The sequence below is a fragment of the Lutjanus erythropterus genome, chromosome 13 (assembly GCF_056507025.1).
Source record: "Lutjanus erythropterus isolate fLutEry1 chromosome 13, fLutEry1.hap2, whole genome shotgun sequence".
Lineage (NCBI taxonomy): Eukaryota > Metazoa > Chordata > Actinopteri > Lutjaniformes > Lutjanidae > Lutjanus > Lutjanus erythropterus.
In genome coordinates this window covers 7,229,987-7,255,093 of record NC_139329.1, presented here as the reverse complement: position 1 = coordinate 7,255,093, position 25,107 = coordinate 7,229,987, and the positions used below count along the sequence as shown (strand labels likewise).

At 41.2% G+C, this 25,107-nt stretch overlaps 1 protein-coding gene across 1 annotated transcript in view; it reads right to left on the bottom strand.

The window, feature by feature from the left end:
- The window catches only part of spon1b (spondin 1b), a 131,644-nt gene extending 106,873 nt beyond the window's left edge, over positions 1-24,771 (bottom strand). The window contains exons 1-3 of the mRNA XM_084733851.1: positions 24,471-24,771; positions 20,180-20,286; positions 3,336-3,469 (exon numbers count right to left, since the gene is read on the bottom strand). Coding sequence (XP_084589977.1) covers positions 3,336-3,469; positions 20,180-20,286; positions 24,471-24,696 — 467 coding nt within the window. The 5' untranslated portion in view covers positions 24,697-24,771. The remainder of the gene's footprint in view (positions 1-3,335; positions 3,470-20,179; positions 20,287-24,470) is intronic.
- Positions 24,772-25,107: the final 336 nt, after the last annotated feature.

The following is a 25,107-nucleotide window of genomic DNA, read 5'->3' as shown; positions in this document are numbered from 1 at the left end:
ACAACCTGGCAACCCACAACCCTGAACTCGATTCAAGTGTTGTGTGCACAGCTACTCTCTTTACGCAGAGTTAGACAAAATGGTTTCCATTTATATATGCAAGCTACCAGGATAATGGTCAAACAGTGTCTTTTGCAAAGCCTCCCCATGGCATGAACACGCCATTAAGGCACAGAAGTGTTTAATCATTTATTTGTTTATTTACCCCAACATTACCGTTTTGGTTCCATCTTACAATTCTCATCTACACTGTTTTGTAGATTTACATAAAATCATAAAAGTCCAATAATAGAGGGTGATTATCTTTTTTTTGAAAACCTCCAATGCATAACATATAATAGAACTGATGTGAAGCTATTCTAGAGTTTTTACAAGACAATTTTGATGTTTGTTCTGTGAAAAAGCTCTGATAAACCCATTAAAACAACACAAAACAGCAGCCAGACAAAGTTAGCAACTAGATGCTGAACATGGTGGAGCATTTAGCCACTTAAGATCCAGATACCCGACTTGGTGGAGACCAAAACAGAGCTAAAAGGAGAGTGAATGATGGACATCCATTCATCGAGTGGACAGAAACACAACTGCAAATAAATGCTTATGTTGCTCTTTGTATGTAAAATGTCAAAGGTGAGGTTACAGCTTTTTTACATAAACGCATAACAAACATTTTGATAAGGATCATTATTATTATCGTTATCATGATCATTTGTGGCATTTGTTGTCAGACTAATACACTAATACCAACATATCTGTGATGAACTGGTATTGGCTGAAATATTTCTCAGTAAGGCTGTTCTTCAACACATAAGTCATGTTCTTCCCATCATTAATATTCATATCATACACACTACTTCAGTTACCACCCCACCACCACTGGTTTCACAGCACCATCCCGTTTCCTGAGGAAACACTCAAATCTCTAAAGCAGCAGTCTCACAGCCATTTTATGGAACCTTTAAAATGACGGAGAGACACACAAAACCGAGCAGTAAATGCTTATCATGCATGTCCTCATGAAACAATAGAAAGTCTTTGATCTGATAAAGCGCGTCGGATGTTTCTCAGTAGTTCACAGTTTCGGGGGTATTCTTTGAGTTGTTGCTGCCATCTCAGACAGACACATAAAACTAAGGTCACACACACACACACACCACTCTTGAAATAACACATTGCAGGTTTAGTGTCACACCTGCTTCAAACCACAAATTGCCGCCCGTAATCATCATCTGTCTCTTTGTTGTACAGCCGGTCCTTTTTACGCAGGCCACAGTGTGTCCTGGCTTCTGGAGAAACACCTGGCATTAGCTTAGTTAATGTGTTGCCTATAACTAATAACAACTATGACCCTGCCGGGCTACAGTGTTCACTGGTTGTCAAGCGGTCCGGATGTCTGCTTTCTGCTGTGAGAGTAAGAAAGGAGAAACTGTAGATAAAGTGCTCATGCTGCTGTGGAATTATAGAACTTGATGGATCATACCAGGTTTTTTAATTTCATCTGTAAACTATTTTCCATTGGCACTCGTTATTATCCAGAGCACACCGCATGGATTTTAGATTGATTTCCTCTCTGAGGCAGCTTCTGATTTCCATTCATTTCATCACGGCATGAAAATTAATGTGTGGACATTTGAGACCATCACAGTTAAAGGAGAAACATGCAATATATTTACTGTAATAAATCATGAAACGACTATGATATGTCATCAGGGACTGAAGAAACATGCTAAGCTGAAATACTAGCTTCTCTGACAACAACTCCAGCCAGCATGATCTGCTTTGAAATTTCCATTCTGGGCCAAAATATCTGTTTGTGTTCGCCTGTTTCACATTTATTAATGTTCAAATCAACGCAGAATGTTTACTGAATGAGTGAGCGCCTGCTTAGAAATCATTAGAGTTTTTTTAATGGTTAAATTGAGAAATATGTTAATGCAGTCTGACAGGCAGTGAGACAGGCACTGGCTGAACAGAAACTCCAAAGTGTGTATTTTCAGAGCAGTGAGCTTTTGTATTTGGGATAACAGGCCGAGCTTTACATTGACAGACACATGACAGTTAAAGTAAAGTGTGGGGTGTAATGAGTCACTCATGCATCTGTGTGTGTAATGGACAATGTGTAAGATATGAGTGCATCAATTCAGATGGCCTGTATCAGTTAAAAGCTGAATGTAGCGTATCGATCCATCTCATTAGGAGGCGCATATGTTTCATTTACGGCATCAGTGAACTGTCGCTATAGCTTTCTTCCGTTTTCTCTCTCCTCCTGCCTCTGCCTGCACCGCTCTCACTGGACGCCTGCAGGCTTGCTCACGCAAAACAAGCGCTCCCCCTTCCCTCTCCTGTCTCTACTCTTCATTTCCTCAAAACTGACAGGGAAAGAACTGACATCGCACGACCAAACTTTAATAACACGCAAGTGTGGAATAAGTTTAGGTTTTATGAGAAAGATGAGAAACACTACTGCAAATTATTTATGCAAAACATGTCGGACAGCAGCGTACAGAGCCACGAGTCTGACCCACAGAGATGACATGTCACTGAGAGAGCAGATAACACGCAGCATCGCTGTTCCTCCACACCCCACTTCCTCTACACAGTCAAATTCAATCAAAACCACAGCACTCTTCATATGAAACAGAGCAGCAGATCATCTCATTGCAAAAATGCATTGCAACAGTTTTAAAGTTTGTTCATGGATTCTCATTTAGGCTACAGTATCTCATTTGAAAATAAGATTCCTAATAAGATGTTCACACCATTGCAATGTCCACTTCACTCCATCTCTGCTCTAATTGAATTTAGTAATACTATCAGGGTTTCTTCTTACAACAAATAGTCCCCTATGAATGTAGCATTAATAGAATCAAAATGTAAAGATTCACACAGTTTACCGTATCATACTGTATCGTCACAGGGCTGATTCATATTGTACTGAATCATTTGGTATTTCAAAATATGTAAGATGCATTGTATGGTTGAACGTTTCACGATGCATATCGAATCGTCTCAGTCAGTGAGATGCAAACAGTAAAACTGAAAAACAGTTATCAGTAAAGGTTAGCTTGAACAGTCCTGCAGAACCAGTACTTTTACTTTTGATATTGTAAGTACATTTTTCAGCAATACTTCTGTACTTTAACTTCAGTAGGATTATGAATACATGTCTTTTACAGAGTATTGTTGCTGTTGTATTAGTTCTTTTACTTAAGTAAAGAATCAAATGACTTCTCCCACCACTGGTTTTACTTTTAAATTTCTTCAAGCTGACTTATATGATATTGCAGTTTTTGCTCTTCAACGAATGCACCATATCAAACAAAAATCAAACTCACTTCAGTATAACACAGCCAGTCCCAGAAGGCGGCGCTGTCCAGAAGACCTGTATCCTGGTGCGTCTGCGAGGCGTGCTCTCCGTCACTGCAGGCGCACAGTTGGTCATGAACTGTGTGTCATCCTCATCAATGATCTACAAACAAACAAAAGGAAGATTTGGTATTAACACACTGAAAAGCAACTGCAAGCTTTTGAAAATGTCACCATGATATTTTACTGCCAGCCCACAAGAGCTCTTCTGACCTCTTCTTACTGTGATCTGACCAGGCTCAATATGATAATTCTCTTTGCCACTTGTACATCAATTTTAATCCCTCCAATACTTAACCAGATGAATGCCAGACTCACTAGGTGATTGCTTCTAATTCTGAACAAGGAAAACATCATGGTAGAAATATTGTTAAATCTAATTAACTATCCACAAGAGATGCACTGATTGCTATTTTCCTGACCAATTCCGATTTTTTAAAAGTCTGATGTGCCAATTTCCTTTCTTTCTAAATATTTTTGTAAACTTCCTTTCATTAGAAATGAAATCTTGTGTTCATCATAAAACACTGACTAGTAGATCACGCATTTTCTTCAAAACTGCTCTATGTTACTGCCAGGCTTTGTCTTCCTTTCCTTCCTCTCCCTCTCCACCTTTTCCTTTTTCCAATCTCCCTCTTCTCCCCTCACATTGTCTTGCCTTCTTTACTCACATCCTCTCTTCTTTCGTTAACCCTTCTTTTTATCTTGTTCTTAGAGTCTATTGCTCCTCTTGATACCGACGACATGCTGGCCTGTGCATACGTGTGACTGTGACATGTGCTTTTGAATTGGATGTGACGTTACTGTTACAGGTGTGGTGGAACTAGAACACACTGGAGTAATGCTCCCCCACTTATTTCTCCAAGTGAGGAAACAGAACATTTGTACGTCGCAAAATCCATTTTTTTGAGCGCTTGAAGATGGAATCGTCACTAAAGCGTAGGTCATGCAAAAGTGCCAATAATAACAGAGCGGTGGTCATATTGACATTTAATTGATGAGGAAAAGTGTGATCCAGACTTGCAGTCGCAGCAGAAACAGAGGGAGAGACAGCAACATTTGATCATGTGGTCAGTTACAGTTGACATAGACTGTTGTGATATGAACCATCTTGTGACAAAGTACTGAAAACCGACTAATTGATCAGCACATCTTTACTATCATCAAATCGATTTTCTGAAATAATTTGAAATAGATGTTGTTAATTAAAAGCTGAAAAGATAGGTCATCATCTAACATAGTTGGGGATGTGTGGTGAGGTACAGATCTGGGCTGGTTACGGTCATTCTCAAGTGGACTTTTTTAATGTTCAGAATGTCAATGTCAGTTAGTTGGTCGGTCCAGCACTTTGGTCAAGACTGAAATATCTCAACAAATATTGGATGGATTGCCATGAAATCTGGTAAAGATATCCATGGTGCCAGGAATCTCGCTGACTTTGGTGTTCCCAGACTTTTCACCTCGCACCATCATAATGTCACAATTTTAATTAGTCAGACTCCTTGGTTTATCTTTCTAACGGTTTGATTGTTTTTACAATGAGTGTTACAGCCTCACGGACACTAGCACGGCTGCAGACAGACCAACTCCTGAAGATAAACATTTCAGCTTGCACAATACAGTCTGGCCTCGTAGAAACAACGGGGTGTGTTGGCAAATCTGGTTCCAACTTAGAAGAATAGTACAACAAGATAATTGTCTATTCAACCTATGAATTGCAATTAAGTGGATAATATGATGATAGAATAAGTGTAATAGAGGCAACACAGCTTTTTTTTTTTAAAAAAACAGTACAATTATACTGCCTGCTGCTTGTTTGTGCTGTTTCTGTGTTTGTTAACTTACAAAACCACATTAGCATGAAGGTTTTAATACTTTATCACAGGAGAACTTATGTACTTTGCTTCCTCATAAATATGTTGTGTAGGCTTAGGCAAGTGTATGAATATTATCAGCTTTATCAGGAATTGAGGATTTATTTCAGCCAGTGTGATTGTTTGACAGCGGAAAGACAAACCAAGTAAGTTTTCATGAGTTTTATTCAATTTTTTTTTGGTCACGTTTGAATGAAGTGTGTGTTGCAATGAGTTAATAAACCCACTGAGCTTCTCTTAGTTCAGAAAAAGAAAGAGACTTGAATTCAAAAGGTGTAAAGTTATATTTTTATGTTTAATAAGGCAAATAGGTGTAAGAATATTTCCTTTCTTGATGCTTGGTGAGTTGATCTTATCTATAGGAACATATTGAATGTGAACTTGCCGCCTCGCGCTCATAGCTCAGCAGAAAAACTGTGCAGGGACAAACACATGCGCAAAAGTAGCAATCACCAGAATATTTGGCTGACAGTGGTGGAAAGTTTTCTCTAGGTGCTAGAGTTGGGTGATGTCGATGACATGATTGTTTTTTGGCGAGAGATTGGGGGTTAGCTGTCCCATAAGAGATATGTCTCACTCAGCCAAAAGAAAAAACTCTTCAATGACAGGAGCAGATTGATTCCCACAAGAAAGAAACCCCGCTGCCACCAATGTAACCAAGCATGTTGGGTTCACCTGACTGGGCAGGTTCAATAAGGAAATAATAAACAGGACATGGAGATGTAACGATAGTGCCACAGCCAACAGCTTCTTTTTCTCCCTCTCACACAAATCAAAACTGGAATGAAACTCCTGCCTTACGGCACCTCTGAGGAAACGCTACCTCAAATAAAGAAGGCTTTTAAAATGATGATGCTCCGATGGCAGAGGGCTCAGTGGTCAATGACTGATAGCCATCGGCGATGGACGATGGCATCGACCATCTGCCCAACCCTTCATACTGCCCCAAAGCTAATGCAAAACAATGAACAGCCTCTCATTTTCATCAGTAACCACAGAGCAAGAGAAGCAAAATTACTGAGTTACTGTATGATGGGAGCTGCCGAGTGCAGAGATGAGTGAACCATAGATGTACAGTTTTAATATGATATCTTATCTCAATGGTTATCTGTTGTCTGTGCTTGATAATAAGACAACACCAGCTGCAGTAAGATGACCAATATTCTGTCTGGATGACATTAATATCCTTTCCTCTTTTTCATTGAATCAAAAAGGTGACACCAGCTTGAGTCAAACACAAAGTTCTGTGAAAAAGGACAAGTCCCTAAGTGGGGCTTTGGATAATAACGGTCTTGTGTATTCAAGACGTGTCTAGCCCCGTCCCTTTGGTACTCGGACCTTGTCAGACTAAAGACTAAACACACACAGAGAGACAAACACACACATGGCCTATGACCTTGTAGCTAGTGTTCTCCAGCTGTCTCAGCTCAACAATAACAATGACCTAACACTAAGTCCTAAAGTCCTGATAGGACATTAGGAGGAGACACAAGTCACAGACGGCTCTTTATTTCTCTCTCTTTCATTTTCTTGCTTTCACTAACTCCTTTTCTCTTCCACAAATACAAATCCACACAGCAGTACACAGATGCACAGAGTGAACTGAACCGACTTCCTCATCCCTACTTATACACAGTTTGGTTGACTTTGTGTCACCGTGACTGTTTTCTCAGTCAAAGGTAGACACAAACTGGCTAAAAGGCATAAGAAGAAAAAGAGACGGAGAGTGAGGAAAGAGGCAGAAAGGTTAAGGGAAGACAAGGAAAGAGAAACATAAAGAAAAAGGAAGATGTAGGCCTGAGGAGAAGACAGACACACATAGAAGTTTGCGAGAAAGAGGAATATGGAGACAGATTAAGGGCTCAACATGACAAATTGAAACAGACACTGAACACGGATAATACTTAAATAAAGAGCTGCTGTCTAGACATAAGAAAAGTACAGCATATTTTCTGTAATGATGCTGTCTGTTCAGATGTATGTGTCCACACTTAAAATCAAGAGAAATAGCACAACGATGAATATTAATAAGAGAATTGTCCATCATTGTGTTCCCTCAGACTGAAATTGTCTGCTGGAAAGCACTGCAGTCCCTTTAATTAAAATAATGATCCAATTAAGATAGTCAAGACCTAAATGAAGACCAGATTGATGACAGTCCCAGGTAGTGATCCACGTCAAGGCAGAGTATGCAAAGTCAAGACAGGAATTTTTGAATCAAATCAAATCACAAGTCAACACAGCCAATCAAATCAAATTACAAGTTAAGACAGGTTAAGTCCTAAACATAAACTCTATATTACCAAAAAAGTGAAACCAATGCAGAAGTGCTTTAAACCTGCATTCTTTCTAATGACCAGCAGGGGGAAACTACACTTGTTGCAAAAAGAAGAACAGTTTCCTAATGACTTTAAGGTCTCAGTCACTAGTTTCAAGTCTTCTTAAATACAGAATGATGTTCATTTTGTAAACGATGGTCCCATTTAGAGTAAACAGATGACTGTCAAACTAGGCAGTGCTGATCAGATATCAAAGTTCAACGGTAATGTTTTTGTTTTGTTTTTCACTTGCCAGGCTCAGAAATCTACTTGCACAAAGTTTTACTAGCCCCAGTACAAATTGTTTTATTATTCAGTGGTTATCAAATCACAATACAGATTCACATTACATTTACATTCACATTACAGAAAGTAATCGCTATGTCTGATCTAGGGCTGCAACATCTATAAAATGTCAGAAAATGGTTAAAAATGTCTGTGCCAGTTTTTCAGAGTCCACAGTAATGTCTTTAAATGTCTTACTGTGTTAGACTAAAACCCAAAGATATTCCTTTTAATACGATAATAAATAAAGAAAAGTGGAAAATCCCAAGCCCAAATTCAAATGAGTTAAATTTTAACTCAAATCAAGCATGTTTAATTGAGGACATAAACAAGTCACAACCAATCAAATGTGCAAAGATCAACATAGTCAAGTACAAACAGTCAATCAAATTTTCAAGTCAAGTTTCAAGTCCAGCAGGACAGTTCCACAAAAATTCAAGCTACTCTCAAGTCCCAATCTTTAGGTCCTGAGTAACAGATTCTGCATTTATTTTTTGAAATGGCAACCCCAATCAAGACAGGTGAGTCCCAAGTCAAAACAGTCATGTCCCATGCCGAGAAAGGTGAGTCCAAAGTTAAGACCCAGCCCTTTCAAAGTCACAACGGTCAACAGGTCACATAGGTAAATCCAAAAGTAAGGTCCCAAGTCTGAAAAACTGGGATTAAAGTCAAGACAACAAATCTGAAGACAGGCTAGTCCCAAGCCTAGCCAGTCAAGCCTACATTTAAGATAAAACAGCACCCAAAGCTCAACCCCAAAGCAGGACAAATCTCAGGTGGTGTTTCAAGTCCACAGAGTCAAGTTTAATGTAAAGTCAACCAATTTTCCAGTGCAGACAGCCATGTCCCCCCGACAAAGTCCTAGACTTTGGATCCTGAGTTGTAGGCTCCGCTTTTTTATTCAAATTTAATATCTTTTCAGAAAGGCAACCTCCTGTTTGAGAGCAGCATCTTTGCCTGCTCTATCTTTGTGTATGCTGCTGGTCCCAAAGGACTCTTCCACCGTGGGCTCAGGAGGAGATCAGGTTTGAGCCTGAAGGCTTGAAGTCAGGAGTCAGTGGTGTTCAAGTCAAAACAGCATTGCCAGTCCTTTCTGATTTTGTTAGTAGAATCCAAGGTTATAAGTTTTGGGGCTCACGTGTGACTTAAGTCAGAGCCGTGTGAGTCAACTATATACCCAATAGTGGTATTGCTGTCATGACTTTTATTTAAACAAAGAATCTAGAAACAAGATGGGCACATTTAAGTTTCAAGCCATATTGTTCTATGATTCATAAGAGAGACTGTGTGAGAGATGGGCGGACAGACATGCAGAAAAAGAGACAAAGAGAGGAAGAGAGGGAGTGTGGGAAGACTGGCAAAGGAGCGTTTGTTTTCACTGCAGAGGCTGGCATGTCTGTGTGTGTCCACGGTTTGTCTGTCTCAATCTCTCTCACTCAATCTCTCGCTCTCTGTTGAGACGGTAAACACAGATGCTTCAGAGTGCCTGCACAAGCAAATGCAGAGCCCTGTTCAAACACACATACACACACGCACACACACACACCATCATGAACACAAAGAGACTGAGCGCAGGAGATAGACATGGCAAACCCAGGCTTGAACAGACACCCAGGATCCCCGGAGAAAACTGACAATAAGAGTGATATTAGTTTGTGTGTGTGTGTGTTTGTAATTAGAGTTACAAAGGAGTGAATACAGTTAAAACCTTTGGGACCGGAGTGTGGAGATGAAACTTTTCGGAGGGAAAACACAAGCAGAAAGACAGACAGATAGATTGAAATGTCACGTCAACAGTTGAAGATGAGCTTATTTCAGAAAGTAACAAAGTTCTCTTGCTCAATGAAGACCTCGAAGGCGCCGACATTTTGCCTTGAGCTTTCCATCAATCAAAGCTGTACTATTACTGCAGAATACCGCTGAGATCTCGGGGCTATCACAAATATTGCATCATATTACATTTCGTGTCTGAGCCACCCAACCAAGGCAGAGGTGTCACATATCCAAACAGCTACTCTGTAAAAAATGTCTGTGTGTGTGTGTAGGTTTATTTCCTGGAAAATGGAGCCAATTCTGTCGCTTTTGGTGTTCAATAACACAGAGGATCACAGCAGAAGAGGGAGCGTTATTATTCACTGTGTCTGTTTAATATAAAAATGACCCCAAAGCTCTTTTTAAATCCACTTTTTACACATGTTAGTCCAATAATGCTTTGCAAAAGTCAATTTAAAGGACCAGTGTGTGTAGGAATTAGAGCTATGTATTGGCAAAAACCTTACCGTGATGCAATGCATCTCTCACTTTCTTGCTCTCTCCTGTTTTTTTCCTTCATATGTTGACAGAATAGTATTCCACATGAGTAGGTCTATGCTGTTCTTCTTAGCCTAGTGTCTGGCCACAGTTTTCAGGGTTTAACCTATTTTGTTGCACTTTGAGCACCGATCCACTGTGCTGAAAGATCGCACTGGATGTGCTGCCGTGCACACAGCTCCAGCAGCATGAATGTGTGTATGGGACAGAGATAGAAACAGACAGAAAAGAGTAAAGGAAAGTAGAAGATGGACTATTGTGCACAACATTCCTGGAAACCATTGATAATCTACTCTGACCCCTGCTTTGTGACTTGGCATTTTCTAGAAAGTCAACCCAAACCTGACCTCCACGCGGGTCAACCCCACACATCAGAAAAAACTCAGTCCATTCCAGGCTACTATAGAAATATGGCTGTGCAACATGGCAGACTCTGTGGAAGAGGACGCACGGCTTATGTAGAAAAAAGCAGTTCATTCTAAAGTAATGAAAACGCAATTCTTATTTCAGCATTATATTCCATTTCTGCCAATAGATCCTCCTAAGTGTTACACACCTTTAAGAGGTTTTCTAGGAGCTGTGATGCTGTCACAGCCATCAAACCAAGAAGTGTTTGTGTTCATGCAGACTAGATACATAACTGGTTTGTCTCTTTTCTACTTGTAAAGAAACTTCTTTCCTGTCTGTCTTTAAGTCTGTCATGTCCTTTTCTCATCTCTGCTTTTCTTGTGCGAAAGCTCTGACGTTATTGGGGGTTTTGTGTGAAAAGCTCTGACAACAAGAGCCAAAGTCTGTCACCTTGAGTGAGGTGCATGCTCAGAACAGACTGAATGGCACATACACACAATGTGATGAAATGAAAAGACTTTCTATGACATGGACTAGCCATTTACGAACACTGAGCAATCAGCTTTTGACCCGAAGTACGTCTTTACCTGACCCGTATCTGAACCTAGATAATCCAGTAAACAAAGTTCAGTGAAGTCAGTGTTTACTGACTTCTTGGCATTAAAATGTCTTCACTTTTACTTTTGACTTCTCCTGTCTGCAAATAAATGAAATCTGAATTCATAAGGACACATTATTTCCAACTGGTATCATAATTTCTTTCCCATAAAAGAAATGCCATGCCATGCTTAATTGGCAGCTGTTTTGAGTTTTTAGAGCTACAGTATCTCCAGTTTCTCTACATTTTCCCTCAGACCCAAGTTACACAAAAAACAGAAGTTGTGATTTTTGTGGTAAATTGGTTACCCCTGTCAGTCACCGGGTGACTGACCTTGTTTCAGGCAAATAAAAATACCAACAGGGAGCCTCTGTCGGAGGGTGCAATGGGCTCATGTTAACAGTTTAACCTGACTAAGACCTTTACCAAAGTGTTGCGTCATTGTAATTCTGAACAAGTACACATAGGCGTTGTGTATGTGTGTGCATGTGCGTATGAATAGGGCTGACTTTGTGTGTCTGTCTGTGTGTTTTCCAGCCTTGCCCACTCAGTTTGTTTAGGCTATTGTCAAAGAGAAACAGCATGAATAAACTAGACAGGCTCCTGCTTGGACCAAGGCTGAGTCACAGAGCTGTTGAGACTGCAGAAGTCGTCCTCCATTGCTCTTTGCTACCAAACACTAAGAACTAAGTGGTGACATTTTCTGTGACACCAAACAAAAGTATCTTTTTCATGCCATTTTGCTTGACTTTGACCAGTGGTGCAAATTATACTTTAGTTTCACCAAACATACACTTTTAAGCATTTTATTTATAGATAGAAAATTGGTAACCTTATCTGGTGTCTACATTCTCTTTGGTGTGGTGTTTTGGTAAACCAAGGTTTAATCGTCAGTAATGGTGCCACCAACTCGATATTGCTTGCAGTCCATCAAACAACTCATTACTAGGGAAGCCAGTGAGGGAAAGATGGTTGTGCGCAGAAATTAACCCTATGCATACGCAAACACAAACGCAAACACATAATTAAACGGCAAGTATATCTCTGGCCATGGGAATTAATTGTTGTTGTTGGATTAACTGCTTGTAATTGTTGTTTGGGGGCATGGTTTTGGTGGGATCTGGGAGGATAGCATGGACCTTTGTGCACATATCTGGTTGCAGGCCTTGTTAGGGCAAAATTAAGGTCAGCAGTGGTAAGAAGTACTGAAGAATTTTTCTCCATGAATTTTGTGAATTTCATGATGGTGGCTCTCATGTTAACAAACTAACTGTTATGTCAAAAAAACTTTGATGCTTTTCCCACGGATCACCACTACAGAGATCCAAGGTTTTGTTTGTGTTCTAAAAGTGAATGTTCATGGTAGGACTTTATCGAATACTCTGAGCTTCAGACTGTTATTCATTGCCATGGTACTCTAACGGCAAAATTAGAAAGTGACTATTCAGGTATTTTCCTTGCTAACTGCCTCAGTGTTGCACGCGCTGCCAGCATTTTGTCCATCTGTGCCAAGCTCGCACTCAAGTTGCTGCTGCTTCTTCCAGCAGCTCCCCATGCTGTACAGCTGCGTCCCTCTGTCTCTATCTGACACAGAGAGACACAGCAGGTGATACTGCAGCTCTTTCAGCTCTATGTGGACGTACTGCACTGGCTTCAGAGACATTCTCCCTGCTGCTCTCTGACAGAGAGACTAAGACAGCAGCTTCAACGCAAGCTGGATATAGGTCGACAAAACACCGGTCGGAGAGGAAGAGGAGGCACCGTGACCTTTGACAAAAAGCTATTAGGGACAGCCGGCGGATGAAGTTTTCTTCCCTGTTGACATGGGAATATTCCAAGATGAAAATACCAGGATTGGTTTGGCCACCACAGAGTCCAGACCTTCACCTCATTGAGAATCTTTGTGATGTGCTGGAGAAGACTTTACGCAGCGATCAGACTCTCCCATCATCAATACAAGATCTTTGCGAAAAATTAATGCAACTCTGGACAGAAATAATTGTTGTGACACTGCATAGGCTTATCAAAACGATGCTAATGCGAATGCATGCCATAATCAAAGTTAAAGGTGGTACAACAGAATATTAGAATGTGTGACTTTGTTTCGGCCAGGCAGTGTATTTTGGCTGGCTGTAAAAATCCATTTTGCTCACAGTTCTTACATCAACTCTCAATCACCCTGAAATGATTTGTCACCTCCTTGTGTAAACACATTTGCTGAGATACTTGAAGAGCCACAAGTGAGTCACTACCAAATCAATAAATAAGAAATAGCGGTCTCGCACTCATAGTTTTGATGCATTATGTATCTACAGTAATAAGCTATAATCAATGCAGGGTACATTTTTCATGCAAACCTCAAGCATGTGAACCCACCAGCTTGTCAAGCATAATAAATAAAGATTTGTCCTCTGGCTTCACTGAAAGTTCCTTGAAGAAAACAAGCACAAAGTTGTCCTTGTAAATTCCTGTTAATCAAAAAAAAAAAAAAAAAAAAAAAGGGAGGCGTGTGAGACTTGGGCTCCTGCATGTCTTTGGGTACTTAGAGAGGCGATAATTACTTTAGGATCACATTTGAGTGTGATTATGCTACATATCAGGTCACCATCATTGCAACTCTACACACATCCTACTCGTCCTTTTCTTTAAAGCCCTCTAAGCTCCAGTGGGCTTATGTAATTGCCTCTATCTGAAACCTGTGACTTCGCTGTGGAACTTTAAACTGATTGGGTTTGTTTATCCCCAGCTAAACTCAGAACCCTAGATAATCTGTGCAGGAAAAAAAGAAGATAATATCTCATGTCTGCTCATCTCTTCCCTTATCCAAACAAGCTCCGTTTGTCTCCCTGAGCAATAACACGTTGCTGGCCTAGATAAATATGACCCACGTCCCACACTAATGCAAGGAGGGCTGGGAAAAACACACATGCAGACCCACACGTATACCCACATGCCCATTCGGCGCATATATAAGCACAAAGACACACATTTCCAAGCAGACAATGACTGCAGACTCGGTGGGATCCTGAGTCGCACACAGATGCGCGCTCACAGACATACTCTCCGAGGTTTGACACATTAAGACAGAAGTCCTTTAATAGTGATAATGGGGACAAAGAGCAGATTATTGCTTAAGGAGAAAAAACAATGAGCAGCAACTCTCAGTTGTGGTGTTTTAGTGAAACAGCGGGCAGGCACATTCCAGGACAGCTGCCAGAAACCACCGAGTACCAGAAAACGAGGAGAGAGAGAGAGAGCAGCCGTACGGGGAACAACAACTGCGTTCATTTGGCTCCTCTTCCACTGCACAATAACAATCATGACATTGCAAAAGTAGCCGCATAATTAACTTGTGGAAAATAAACTGTCAGGAATATGAATTGTTGTACAAACTTCATTTTACATAAGTATTATTATGTAAACCTCTCTGATAAAGAGAAGCTGAGTTTGATGGATTGGGGTCATTTAGATAAAAAGCCAGTCTCACTGTCATGCTGCATCTTCTCTCATCGACCCGCTAATATAACTGGGACACAAAGAACAGTGTATTTAATAAATGGAATTATTCTGAAACCAATTTCTCTTACTACATGAACCCAATTTAAAAATTTCATTGATTTAGTGTAGTATCACGCAGGACACATCTTGTTTCATAGAGTCAACTTCTCAGAACTTTTCAGAGCCGAATATATTCTTTAAACGCTTGACAGTGTTTTGACAGCAGCTTATCTCTAGAGGCCTTCATTTTTTTCCACATGTGGATAAAAGTGTCCATTACAACTGTCAATTACACAACACAAAGCGTCTGATGGATTTGGATGGATTTGTATTAAACAGATTGTAAAGCCAGATTGTCAGCTTTAATTTTGTTCGAGCTCAGCCCACACTGTTCCAGTTTCTGCTCACTGCCTGCTCCCTGGTCTCAGCCTCCTTCCAGACTCTGCTGGGACCCCGAGGTTGAGACTGTGAGGTATTTATTGTGCAGGGAGCAGGAATCAAATAGAGCAGGGTGAGCTGAGATGTTTGAGTTTTTAACTAAAGTGAGCCGAGCTAGATAAACCAAGGTCGTACTGTGAGCATGAAAACAACATTGGTTACACTTGTTTTCAAGCTGGTTTATCTGCACGAAGGACAAAACTAAAGACTAACCCACTTTGGGAGCTCACATAAAATCACTCAACTTTTAAAACTTGTGAAAACAAATTTACAGTCCAGTCTTCATTGGTCTTCCCAAACCTTAAGACCCGAGGCCCGACCTGGGTACTGTATGGGATTGGATCCACGTTTTATACAGTCAATTAGGTCCAGATCGGGGCCCAGGTTTGTTTAACATTAAGTATAATACCCAAATGGACCCGAGAAGTGCTCTGTGTGTATGAAATAACAGAAAACTTGGATGTATTTTACCAACTTTCTTGGCAGGAGGATGGCTTGTATGTGTCATAGCCAGGCACAGGGAAGACAGTGGTAAAATCTGTGTTGAATGGGAGCCAGGTTGAGAATCAACATTTCTCAGTTCTGCATAGGTCTTTGTCCTGGCTTTCAAATAATAAACAGGTCCGGGTCTGACTTTTCTTGGTTCTGCATGGGTCTGGGTCTGGGTCTGGGTCGCAGCTTTCAAATAACAAATGGGTACAGTCTGGGTAGTACACCTCCAGATCTTTTTGGGTTTGGGCACCAATTTTGGGACCTGTGAAGACCTCTAGTCCATTTTTTTTAATTGATGCCTTATTGTCAGGTTTGCAACGTCTGCAAACCTAGCTCCGCCAAGACACTGGCGGCTCCTGGAGAAAATCCAACTTGAAAAATACACAATCCACCGGATTACCCCTCCTCCAGGAGCTGGCTACAAAAACAGACTTTGTAACTAGATCGGATGCCAAGGTAAAGCTGGTGTTTTTCTCTTCTACTGACCATTTAAAATTTGGTCTACAGGATGCTCCCCTTATGGGGCTAATGCATTACTTGGTATTGTATCGCATAGACTCTTGTACTTATCCTGCCTTTTAGGCAGCATTGAAAGCTTTTTCCGATACTGGTATTGGAACAACTACTTATTTTTATTCTTTTTCCTGTGACTGTTGTTTGTTTTATCATTTGCAGAGCAGTGAGCAAACTTGAAAAGTTTAAAAAGTTTAAAAAGTTGGCTGCTGCAAGATACCAAGTCAAACTATAGCCAGACATGAGCCAAAAAAGCGAGGTGAATTAATGGATGAACAAGGTAAACAATAAGCAGATGCGCTCTTTAAGAGACATACAGTTCCATAGTCAGAAACCAACCCTCCTACCCTCTTTGGCTGCCTGTGGAGACAAAGAAACTACAGACAGAGGAAACGTGAACTTTTGGTTCTCAAAAGAACTGAAGACCCAATAACTCTGCCAAGACTGCATCTTTTTATTTAGGGCTGCACAATATGGTCAAGTCAGGGGGGAAGCATCAACATCATGCTGAAACTTCTTTCTAAGCAATGAGGGCTTCTATTCCAGGAATGCACTGTATGTAACACTCTACAAGCGCCACTGCTTCCTAACTGAGCAGCATGTCTGTTATCAAAGGTCAACATCCCGTTATAATGACTTTAGCTCCACAAAGGCAGGCTTAGCACATATTTTCTTCAACTAAGAAAACCGATAAGAGTGAATGCTGTGAAAAGAAACATGTGGAGGCTGACCACAAAAACTGATCAGGAATCTGTAAGGGTCTCATTAAAGAATCGAACCAATAAACAAAATGGCATTGGTATCAATACAATCTTATCAGTTGCCATTCATACTGCCATAACATTTTGCGCAGACATTCATGGTCACCACAGGATGAATCTTAATAACCTTTGGGACTCTCTGACTTTTTCACTAGCACCACCATGAGGACAACTTTGGAGGAGAGGAGTTTGGATTTGCAAAGGTGCTCTGTCCAACGGCGATGGAGCAAGGTCTCTGAGGGGACTGTGCCCTCTCCCAAAACAACCCCCGCTGTGTGAGAATAAGTACTATGTGTGCGCTTTTTCTTTAGACAGAATAAGCTCAAAGCACCACTGCATTCATGGCACCATAGTCATGGCTGTAGCTTCTTAGTCTTGTTTGAATATATTGAAGCCTGCACTGTTTACATTCATGTTTACTTCCCTACTTTTGCAGGCACATATATTTCTTTGGACATTGCTGCTGCAAACTATCAATCAGTGTAATAGCATGAAACTAGATAATGCCTGCATGATAATAAGCAAAACAATAAGCAAAAACATTACTCCATGGTGCTGCTAGTGGCCAAAAACCCTACAGGGTACCTTTGTGCTCAAACAAATTATACCAAACAGTTAGATCATACAAGAAAACCTGAACCAGTTTATGGATGGCTGACTGTTAATCCATATTCAAGGATATGATCACTGTAGTTTCTTTCACTTAATCCTCAGTGGGAACCCAGTCTGTAAACTGAGGCGCAAAAATGGCTGCAATCACACAGTAGATGTTACCAAAACGGTAAAAAGGAGGATCATAGATTAAGGACAGGTTGTGGTTCAATTCCTCAATTGAGCCAATGTGAAGGTTGATACATAGTTTCAGTTTTCAGCTGGCTTGGTTTGCATTCACAAAGGCAAAACTGCATGCAGTGTCAGTGTCAATACAGTTGGTGTAAAAAAAAAAGAAAAAAAAAAGACAACAAACGGCCCAGTTTCAACCACACCATCAGGTTCTGTTGATGTTGGTGCTGATCCGTAGCGTTTATCAGCAGACCGTGCATGTGAACATCTCGTAAGACAGCAGGTATTAGATAATTTAACAGATGGGACTGTTCCCATATCGTACTGAAGCCTGAAATTGATGTAAGGCATTCATCAGGTATCAGGCTCGCGTCACTGATCCACTTTCCAATCTTAATTCCACAACACCACGTATTTGCCATGTGGTGTCTATCTATAAACATTTTTCACTTTACTGCATGTAATATAAAGGGAGAGCATTCCAGATTACTATGCTACGATTCAGCAGGAGTGAAGAAATCTACCAGTCACATACTTTATCCTTGAGATGGGCGATGTGGCCAAAATATATTCTTAATAATGTTAGATAATCTTATATCACAGTGATTGTATATACCACAATACAATAAATGTTCTCTGTATTTAATTAGGAAATGGTTTTAAACATGGATGCTAAGGTTGGGTGATTGGATGAATCTCTCGCCTATTGACGATGGGCCGAATCCATTGGCAGCTGGATATTTTGGACTATTTTTAGGGCGATATTTGTCATTTTATTTTGCTAATGTGGGGGAGTTGGTGGTTGTCAATTGCTGATACCGATATATGCACATAATTGGAATTTCTGCACATCACAAGCATGGACTTCGACTCATCACCTATCTAAGCAAAAAAGCAAAATTATAGCCATTTCCAGTAGAGATGTACCGATTTCAATTTTCTTAGCTGATTCCCATTTCCGATTTTTTTAAGGGCCTGACCTGCTGATTCCAATCTTGGCCAATTCCGATTTTCAGTCTCTCTATAATAATTGACAGCATTCACAAATATTTTTGCAACTTTTCTTTTAAAAATTAAATTGGATGCTCTTACTAAAACACTGACTATTAAATATTCATTAAATACCATTTCACATTTTCTCCAAAGTCCTCCAGGTTACAGCCAGGACTTATTATAGTTTTATATTAAGATTATGAATAGGGGGAACGCGATCTCGCGAGATCATGATATTTCGCGGGACGCAATTTCATGTGATCTCTTGTGGAAGCAGATGTAAACAAACCAGAGACAGACACGGTCCAACAGTTTGCTACAGTAAAACTTTGCCATGAGAAAAACAGAAGCAGAAGTTAAACGAGTCTGGATGAGAAAATGTTTGAGGAGACACATCAACACAGGTTGTTTATTCTTCATCCAGAACAGGAGGTGAGATTTGAACTGTCCCTCTGTGAACAGCAGTCTGCTGCTGGCTAACATTAGCATGAAGAGCTAGAGAGTTTACAGCTGTTCTGTGACATTGCCAGCTGCTCTGTCTCATTGTAGACTGTCTTCTCTTTATCCTGTTCTTGGAATCTGTCACTAACACCATCTTCATGCAAGCATGTGTCTGAGTGTGTAGCTGTTATCAGCGCTGTGGTGGGTGTGATATCATGGTCAGTTTGTCTGCTGCGTGCATGACGTCACCATCGTGCAGAACTCGTGTGACAATGAGGGGCACAGAATCGGATATGTGATGCTGACCGATCAGGGCCTGTCATGCTAAAATCCAGCCGGTTCCAGCCTCTGGCCAGTCGATCGGTGCATCCCTTATTTCCAGTTTTTGGCAATTAATGTGCTCATTATGCTAATTATCATAAAAGTTCATTGGAAAACACATTGCTGGATTTCATGTAAACCATATAGGAATTTCAAGTAGCTTCTTAACAAACATGATTATTTGTCTCAGGGTTGGTTGGCTGATGGAACCAAGAAGCCACATCTTCTCAGACCTCTCTTTAAACTGTTGGCTACATGAAAGCAGCCTCCTGCTCTGTTTGGCTAGCGTCTGGTTAAGATCATCATGTGGAAACACAGCTACAGATGTGTGTTCCTGTTTACACTGAGCAGGAGGTAATTGAGAAAGTCTGGCTCGCTCATCGGGAGCTCTCTGCTGCTCAGTGGGAGCTGCGTTACTACTGAACCAAACATCTCACATCTCTCTCCTGCTTTCTCTGTGACTCTCCGTTTCTCTTTTCTCTCTCTCTGTCCTTGCATGCCTCCTCTTCCTCTTCCTTCTCCTTCCCTCTCTCCTTCTTCTGCTGGAGGAAATATCTGCTGTTTAGTGAGAGGGGTGCCGTGTCTTCTGCACCAAAGAGGCAACTAGATTCTCTTTTGTTCTGTGCCACAACAGGAGAGCTGGAGCTTCATCCAGGGGAGGCGCGTTGCATCTGTCAGCAACACCTCCTTTAACCTCCATATCAGAAGGCAGCGGGGAGCAGCTAAGTCGACTCCCATGTGCATTACAGCATGCAAATGAGTTCATCTTTTGTGAAGTTTCCCAGAAAGCTCAGAGCACATTCAGTACGCAGCGATACTTCCACACCTGCTTATCCTTACCTGGAACTGGCCGGTATAGTCGTCGTCTGTGTTGCCCTCTCTGCCCTCCTTCAGCGCGATGAGGGTGAAACCACGGAAATAGGAGGGGCTGGTTGCCATGAGGACCACTGTAAAACAGAAAGAGTGTATATTTACTCCACAAAGACAGTGAGGAGTAAAGAGGTACATACTGTAAACGGGTCGGGTACCAAATTGTTCTGTGCTTTTAATGCCAAGTGAAGGTCGGGTTTGGTTTTTTAGTCCACAAAATACTGCTGGAGCATTACAGAATCTTTCAAACAGAAATAACAACCAAAAAAAACAGAAAATGCCTCCATACTGCTTGCCTGGTGTCTCCTAATGTCCCAGCACACCGTTCACTTGTTCACGCACACCTTCACACCACACACACAGACAGTGTGCACATGAATGTGGCTCCATCAACTTGGCAGCTCTATTCCCTAGTTGCTATCACCTAAATGTGCTCCCAGGTACCAAAATTTGGCGCTGATTGAAGGGATAGTTCACCTAAAACTGAAAATGAAGTCATTATCTCAGACTTGGATTACGCCAGACAAGTAGTATGGAGACATTTTATGGGTTTGTTGGGTTGTTTATTCCATTAGAAAACCAGTTCACCATTCACTTGAATTGTTTGAGAGTTTCTGCAATGCTGTTTTCCTGAGAAACTTTGTTAACTAAAAAAACTAAACTTGACCTTCAATCAGCATGAGGGTGAGTAGATAATCACTGAATTTTTATTTTTTGGGTGAACTATCCCTTTAAGGGTGCCGGCTGAATTACAACTGTACTACAGAATACAGATTCAGGTTAAAATAATCAATGATTAATCAGCTCATTGTTTAACTTGTTGTTGGAGATAATGATTTTTTTTTTTAAATGTTTTGATTGATCCTGCTTCGCACTTTCACCAACACGCAATTTATTCACACAAAGACAGTGTGTGAGATTTATTAGTATGTCCAAAACTTTAGTATTAAAGTAATATTCATGAAATGCAGGCCATGAACCAAGAAATACTACAGTATGTAAACGCTATGGCAGTAAAGACAACAACAACAACATAACAGGAAGCATAACAAATGTGCTCGCACCAGGACCCAAACAACAGCGTTAAATGCCCTGGTGACAGACTGACAGGCAGCAGGTTGTAGTGACAGGTTAAAATCCACACTGCTGTGTGAGGGTACGTGTTCTTCATCAGTTAGCATAGTTTTCAGATGTCATGTATGCTAGGTCTGGCATGTGTGCAACCAGCAGCTCATTTGTAACACAGGGTCAGTGCACAATTACACAGGGTGTCCCCTAAAAGGATAAGCTGTATTGTTCATTCAGATTCTGATCAATTAAATTCTAAATCAGATAGTAGCATGGTAGAGAATTTGTACAACTTCAATCAATCAAATTTGCAGACTATATAAATGTAGTCAATGTACCTGCCAACGAGGACACAAATGCACCAATGGGTACATCAGATAAGTTTTAATAGTATATCTGTTTTATACATTATCTGATCACATCCTGGGTGTGAAATCAGTGTACAAACAGTAGCTGGACTGAAATATTTTGTTGATTAGCCATGAAAACTGTTTGTTTTGTGGTTTTTAGCTCAAATTCCTCATGACTTGTTTTCTTTATTGAAATTTTTAAAGTTGTTAAACAGACACAAGCAGGTAGTTTGCCTGAAGATATGTAGGTACAAAATCTCTGAATAAAAGAGTGAAAAATGTTATGATTGTAGCGACACTCAACAACAACAACAAAAATGAGCTGTTGGGCACAGGTACTGAATACCAAGTACTGGTATCAGTCCAGTATCGTTTCAAATGTGAACGGTATCCAACCCTAATACTATATATTGACACATCAGGGTCGCACCACATGACACATGGTCACCCAGGATGATGCTGGGGGAAACACACATGAAAGCAACACTCCTGTGAGCATCGGCACAATGTGGAAAAGTGAGAGCTGTAAATAATGGTTCAGCATCTCACACTAGAATAAAAGAGAGCTTATAAATTTCATGCAGGGAGTTTGGTGCGGGGAACAGGCCAGGAAAGGGAGCCATATAATGAGATGTGGGAGGAATTTTATTCGGCTCACCCTCGTGCCCTCACCTTGCATTTTCATACAAGCCCATTTATCTTAAAACCTGCTCCCGGTGCTGAGCACCAAGATGTCAATATTTTCAATCTTATCCATTTTTTTTTAAAAAGTGAACTTACTTGCTACTTAAAGGGTGTGAAGGTTTGAGGAACAACTTCATTTTTTCCTCGGGTGATGTCCTTCACAGGTCCCTGATGGCTGATTAGAATTTAGCCCGGGATCGCTAAATGTGGCGTCACAGCCAAAAAAAAATTGCATGATCAGGGAGTATGATCTCAGTGGGGAGACTTTAAGACAAGGTGACCCCTGATTTTCATCCTCATCTTTGAGGCCTGCGTCAAAACTCTAACGCCCCCCCCCCCCACCCCTTGTAGAACTGAATTTATTTGAATTTTTATGAATTAAGTTTGGATTTAAAGGGATAGTGCAGATTAGAGGTTGATAGTCAGTGTATTAACAGAGTAGAAGCAGTGTAGAAGCAGAGAGAAGTGCCAGCACAGAAACCAGCACAGAAAATAAACAATGTACTGCTGTGGACATTGTCAGCAGTAAATCATATTTTAGCCACTTAAAAATGTGTACACAATATTTTGGATATTTTCACCATATTACCTTGCTGTCAGACAGCCTTTTCTGATGGGAAACCGCCGTTTTAGAAGTCAAATATCGCTCTCTCCATATGAACCAAACTCCATAGACAAAATAAGACATTTTACTTCGAGTTGCTGGTCTGCCGCTGCCTCAGTCTGTTAGTTTGTTTGTGTTATTGTGTGACTTTGATGTTTTAAAGGGTTAGTTTGGACTCGTTAAAGTCACACAAAACCACAAACAAACTAACAAATTGAGGCAGAGGTACACCGGTAACTCCTCTGTTCTGTGAGGTAAAATTACTGATTTCTCCTATGGAGTTTGGTTTGTTTGGAGAGAGCGCTATTTGACTGTTGTAACTGCTGTTTCCCATCAGAAAAGGCTGTCTGACCACAAGGTAAAGCAGTGAAAATATTCTAAATATAGCATAGATTTAAACTGACATTGATTTTTTCAGGTGAACATTTTTTAAGAGGCTAAAGTAGCTTTTGTTGCTGAGACTGTCCACAGCAGTTGAAAGCTTATTTTCTGCACTCATCCCAGCTTCTCCTAATCAGGGGTGTGCTGACCCCATCTACTGTAGGTAATACCCTGACCCTAACTCTGCTTCAAGTAATCCAAACTTTCCCTTTAAAAACAGAGAAGGTGAACCAGCTGTATTTGAAGTTGAAAACTGTTTAGTGTAAGTCATAAACTCACCAAGAACTCCTGTGGACCAACGTCTTTTTTTTATGTGGCCGATTACACCAGGCAAGATAGGGACTTTAAATTTGCAGGGGTTAGCTTAATTGGAGCCAGATCTGTGCGTGTCTCTTCCTGTGTGTGTTTGTATGTGTGTGAGTGTGTCCGTCCTTGCAGGAAGACGAGAGGAAGTGAATATAGGTCAGACATTATAACACTAATAGTGCATTTGTGTGCTCCTCAGATGGTCCCAGTCTCTGTGATGGGAAGCAGTAATTCCGCTGTGATGTGTTCAAGTGCTTTTAAGTCGTAAAGTGGAAACAACACAGATGCCACTATTAGTAGGAGGCACTAGTGTAGAGCAGAGGACTTACATATTACATTTCTAATTAATCTAGGTAACCCTATGTGGACAGCAAGTAGCTGTTACAACTTAATATTATATTACAAATTACAAGTGAAAAAGATGTTATGTAATATTTGAATTATTAAAAATGTATCAACCAAACTTTTACTCTTGTTGACCATATTTCTGCACATATGTTGTCAACAAATAACTGGGGCAACAAAATTTTCACAGACTTTCTGAGTTGCTGACTTAAGGAGGCACTCACATGAAGTTTCCCATTATTCAGACAGCACATGAATGCACTATAAGCAGCCTTATCAAACTAGAACTCTCAGTGCAGGAGTCAGAGGAAGCACACACTAGTTTAGAGACTGTGTCCTCCAGGCTGCAACATCTAGTAACATTTCAGATTACTTACAATGTTAAGTGGTTAGGTATGTTTTCTGGAATAAAATAAAGAATACAGAGAATTTCAGAGGAAACGTCCTGTTTTCCAACTTGATAAACCGTTCACTTGTTAAATTTGGTGCAGATTTACGCACTGATTGCGCAGAAAAACTCTACCTCTGTAGGTGCTGCCAGGCTGGTAGGTTTCCGGGTCCCCCTCCACTCTGAGCCTGAACTCATGGTGGCCCTCCTTCCGGGTCACCTGGGTCTGCGCCCGGAGGATTCGCCCGCAGTACCCGTCCGTTCTGCCCCCGGAAGGCTCCTCCACGAAAGCGACCGCGTTGCACACAAAACTGGAGACGAGATAGTACTGCAGGAGCAGCAGATGTAGATACATTCCCATGTCGGAGCCCGATGGATCGGTGCGCAGAGGCAGTTCAATCAAAATAAAACCCAGTGGAAAGACGAAACACGGGATCAGTTCAGGAACTCCCACCAAACTACAGCGGCGTCTCCGACACTCAGTGGGGAAGGTGGAGAGGAGGCGAGTCCATCCTGAAGTGGAGAGAGCGCGTCCGGGACGCACCGCGGTGGAGACACGGAGGACGGGGGGGGGGGGCGGTGGGGGCTGCTGGAGGTGGTCCCGGTCAGTGAGCGGGGTTGTCGGTGACAGCGAGGCTGGGAGCAGCGGGGGGCACACACATAACCGAGCGCGGCTGCACGCTGCTGTTCCTTCACTTGAGGCGAGGGAAGGTCCAAACTAGAGCTCCGCGCTTTAATAAGAGCCAGCCCTCCCCTCACACACACACACACA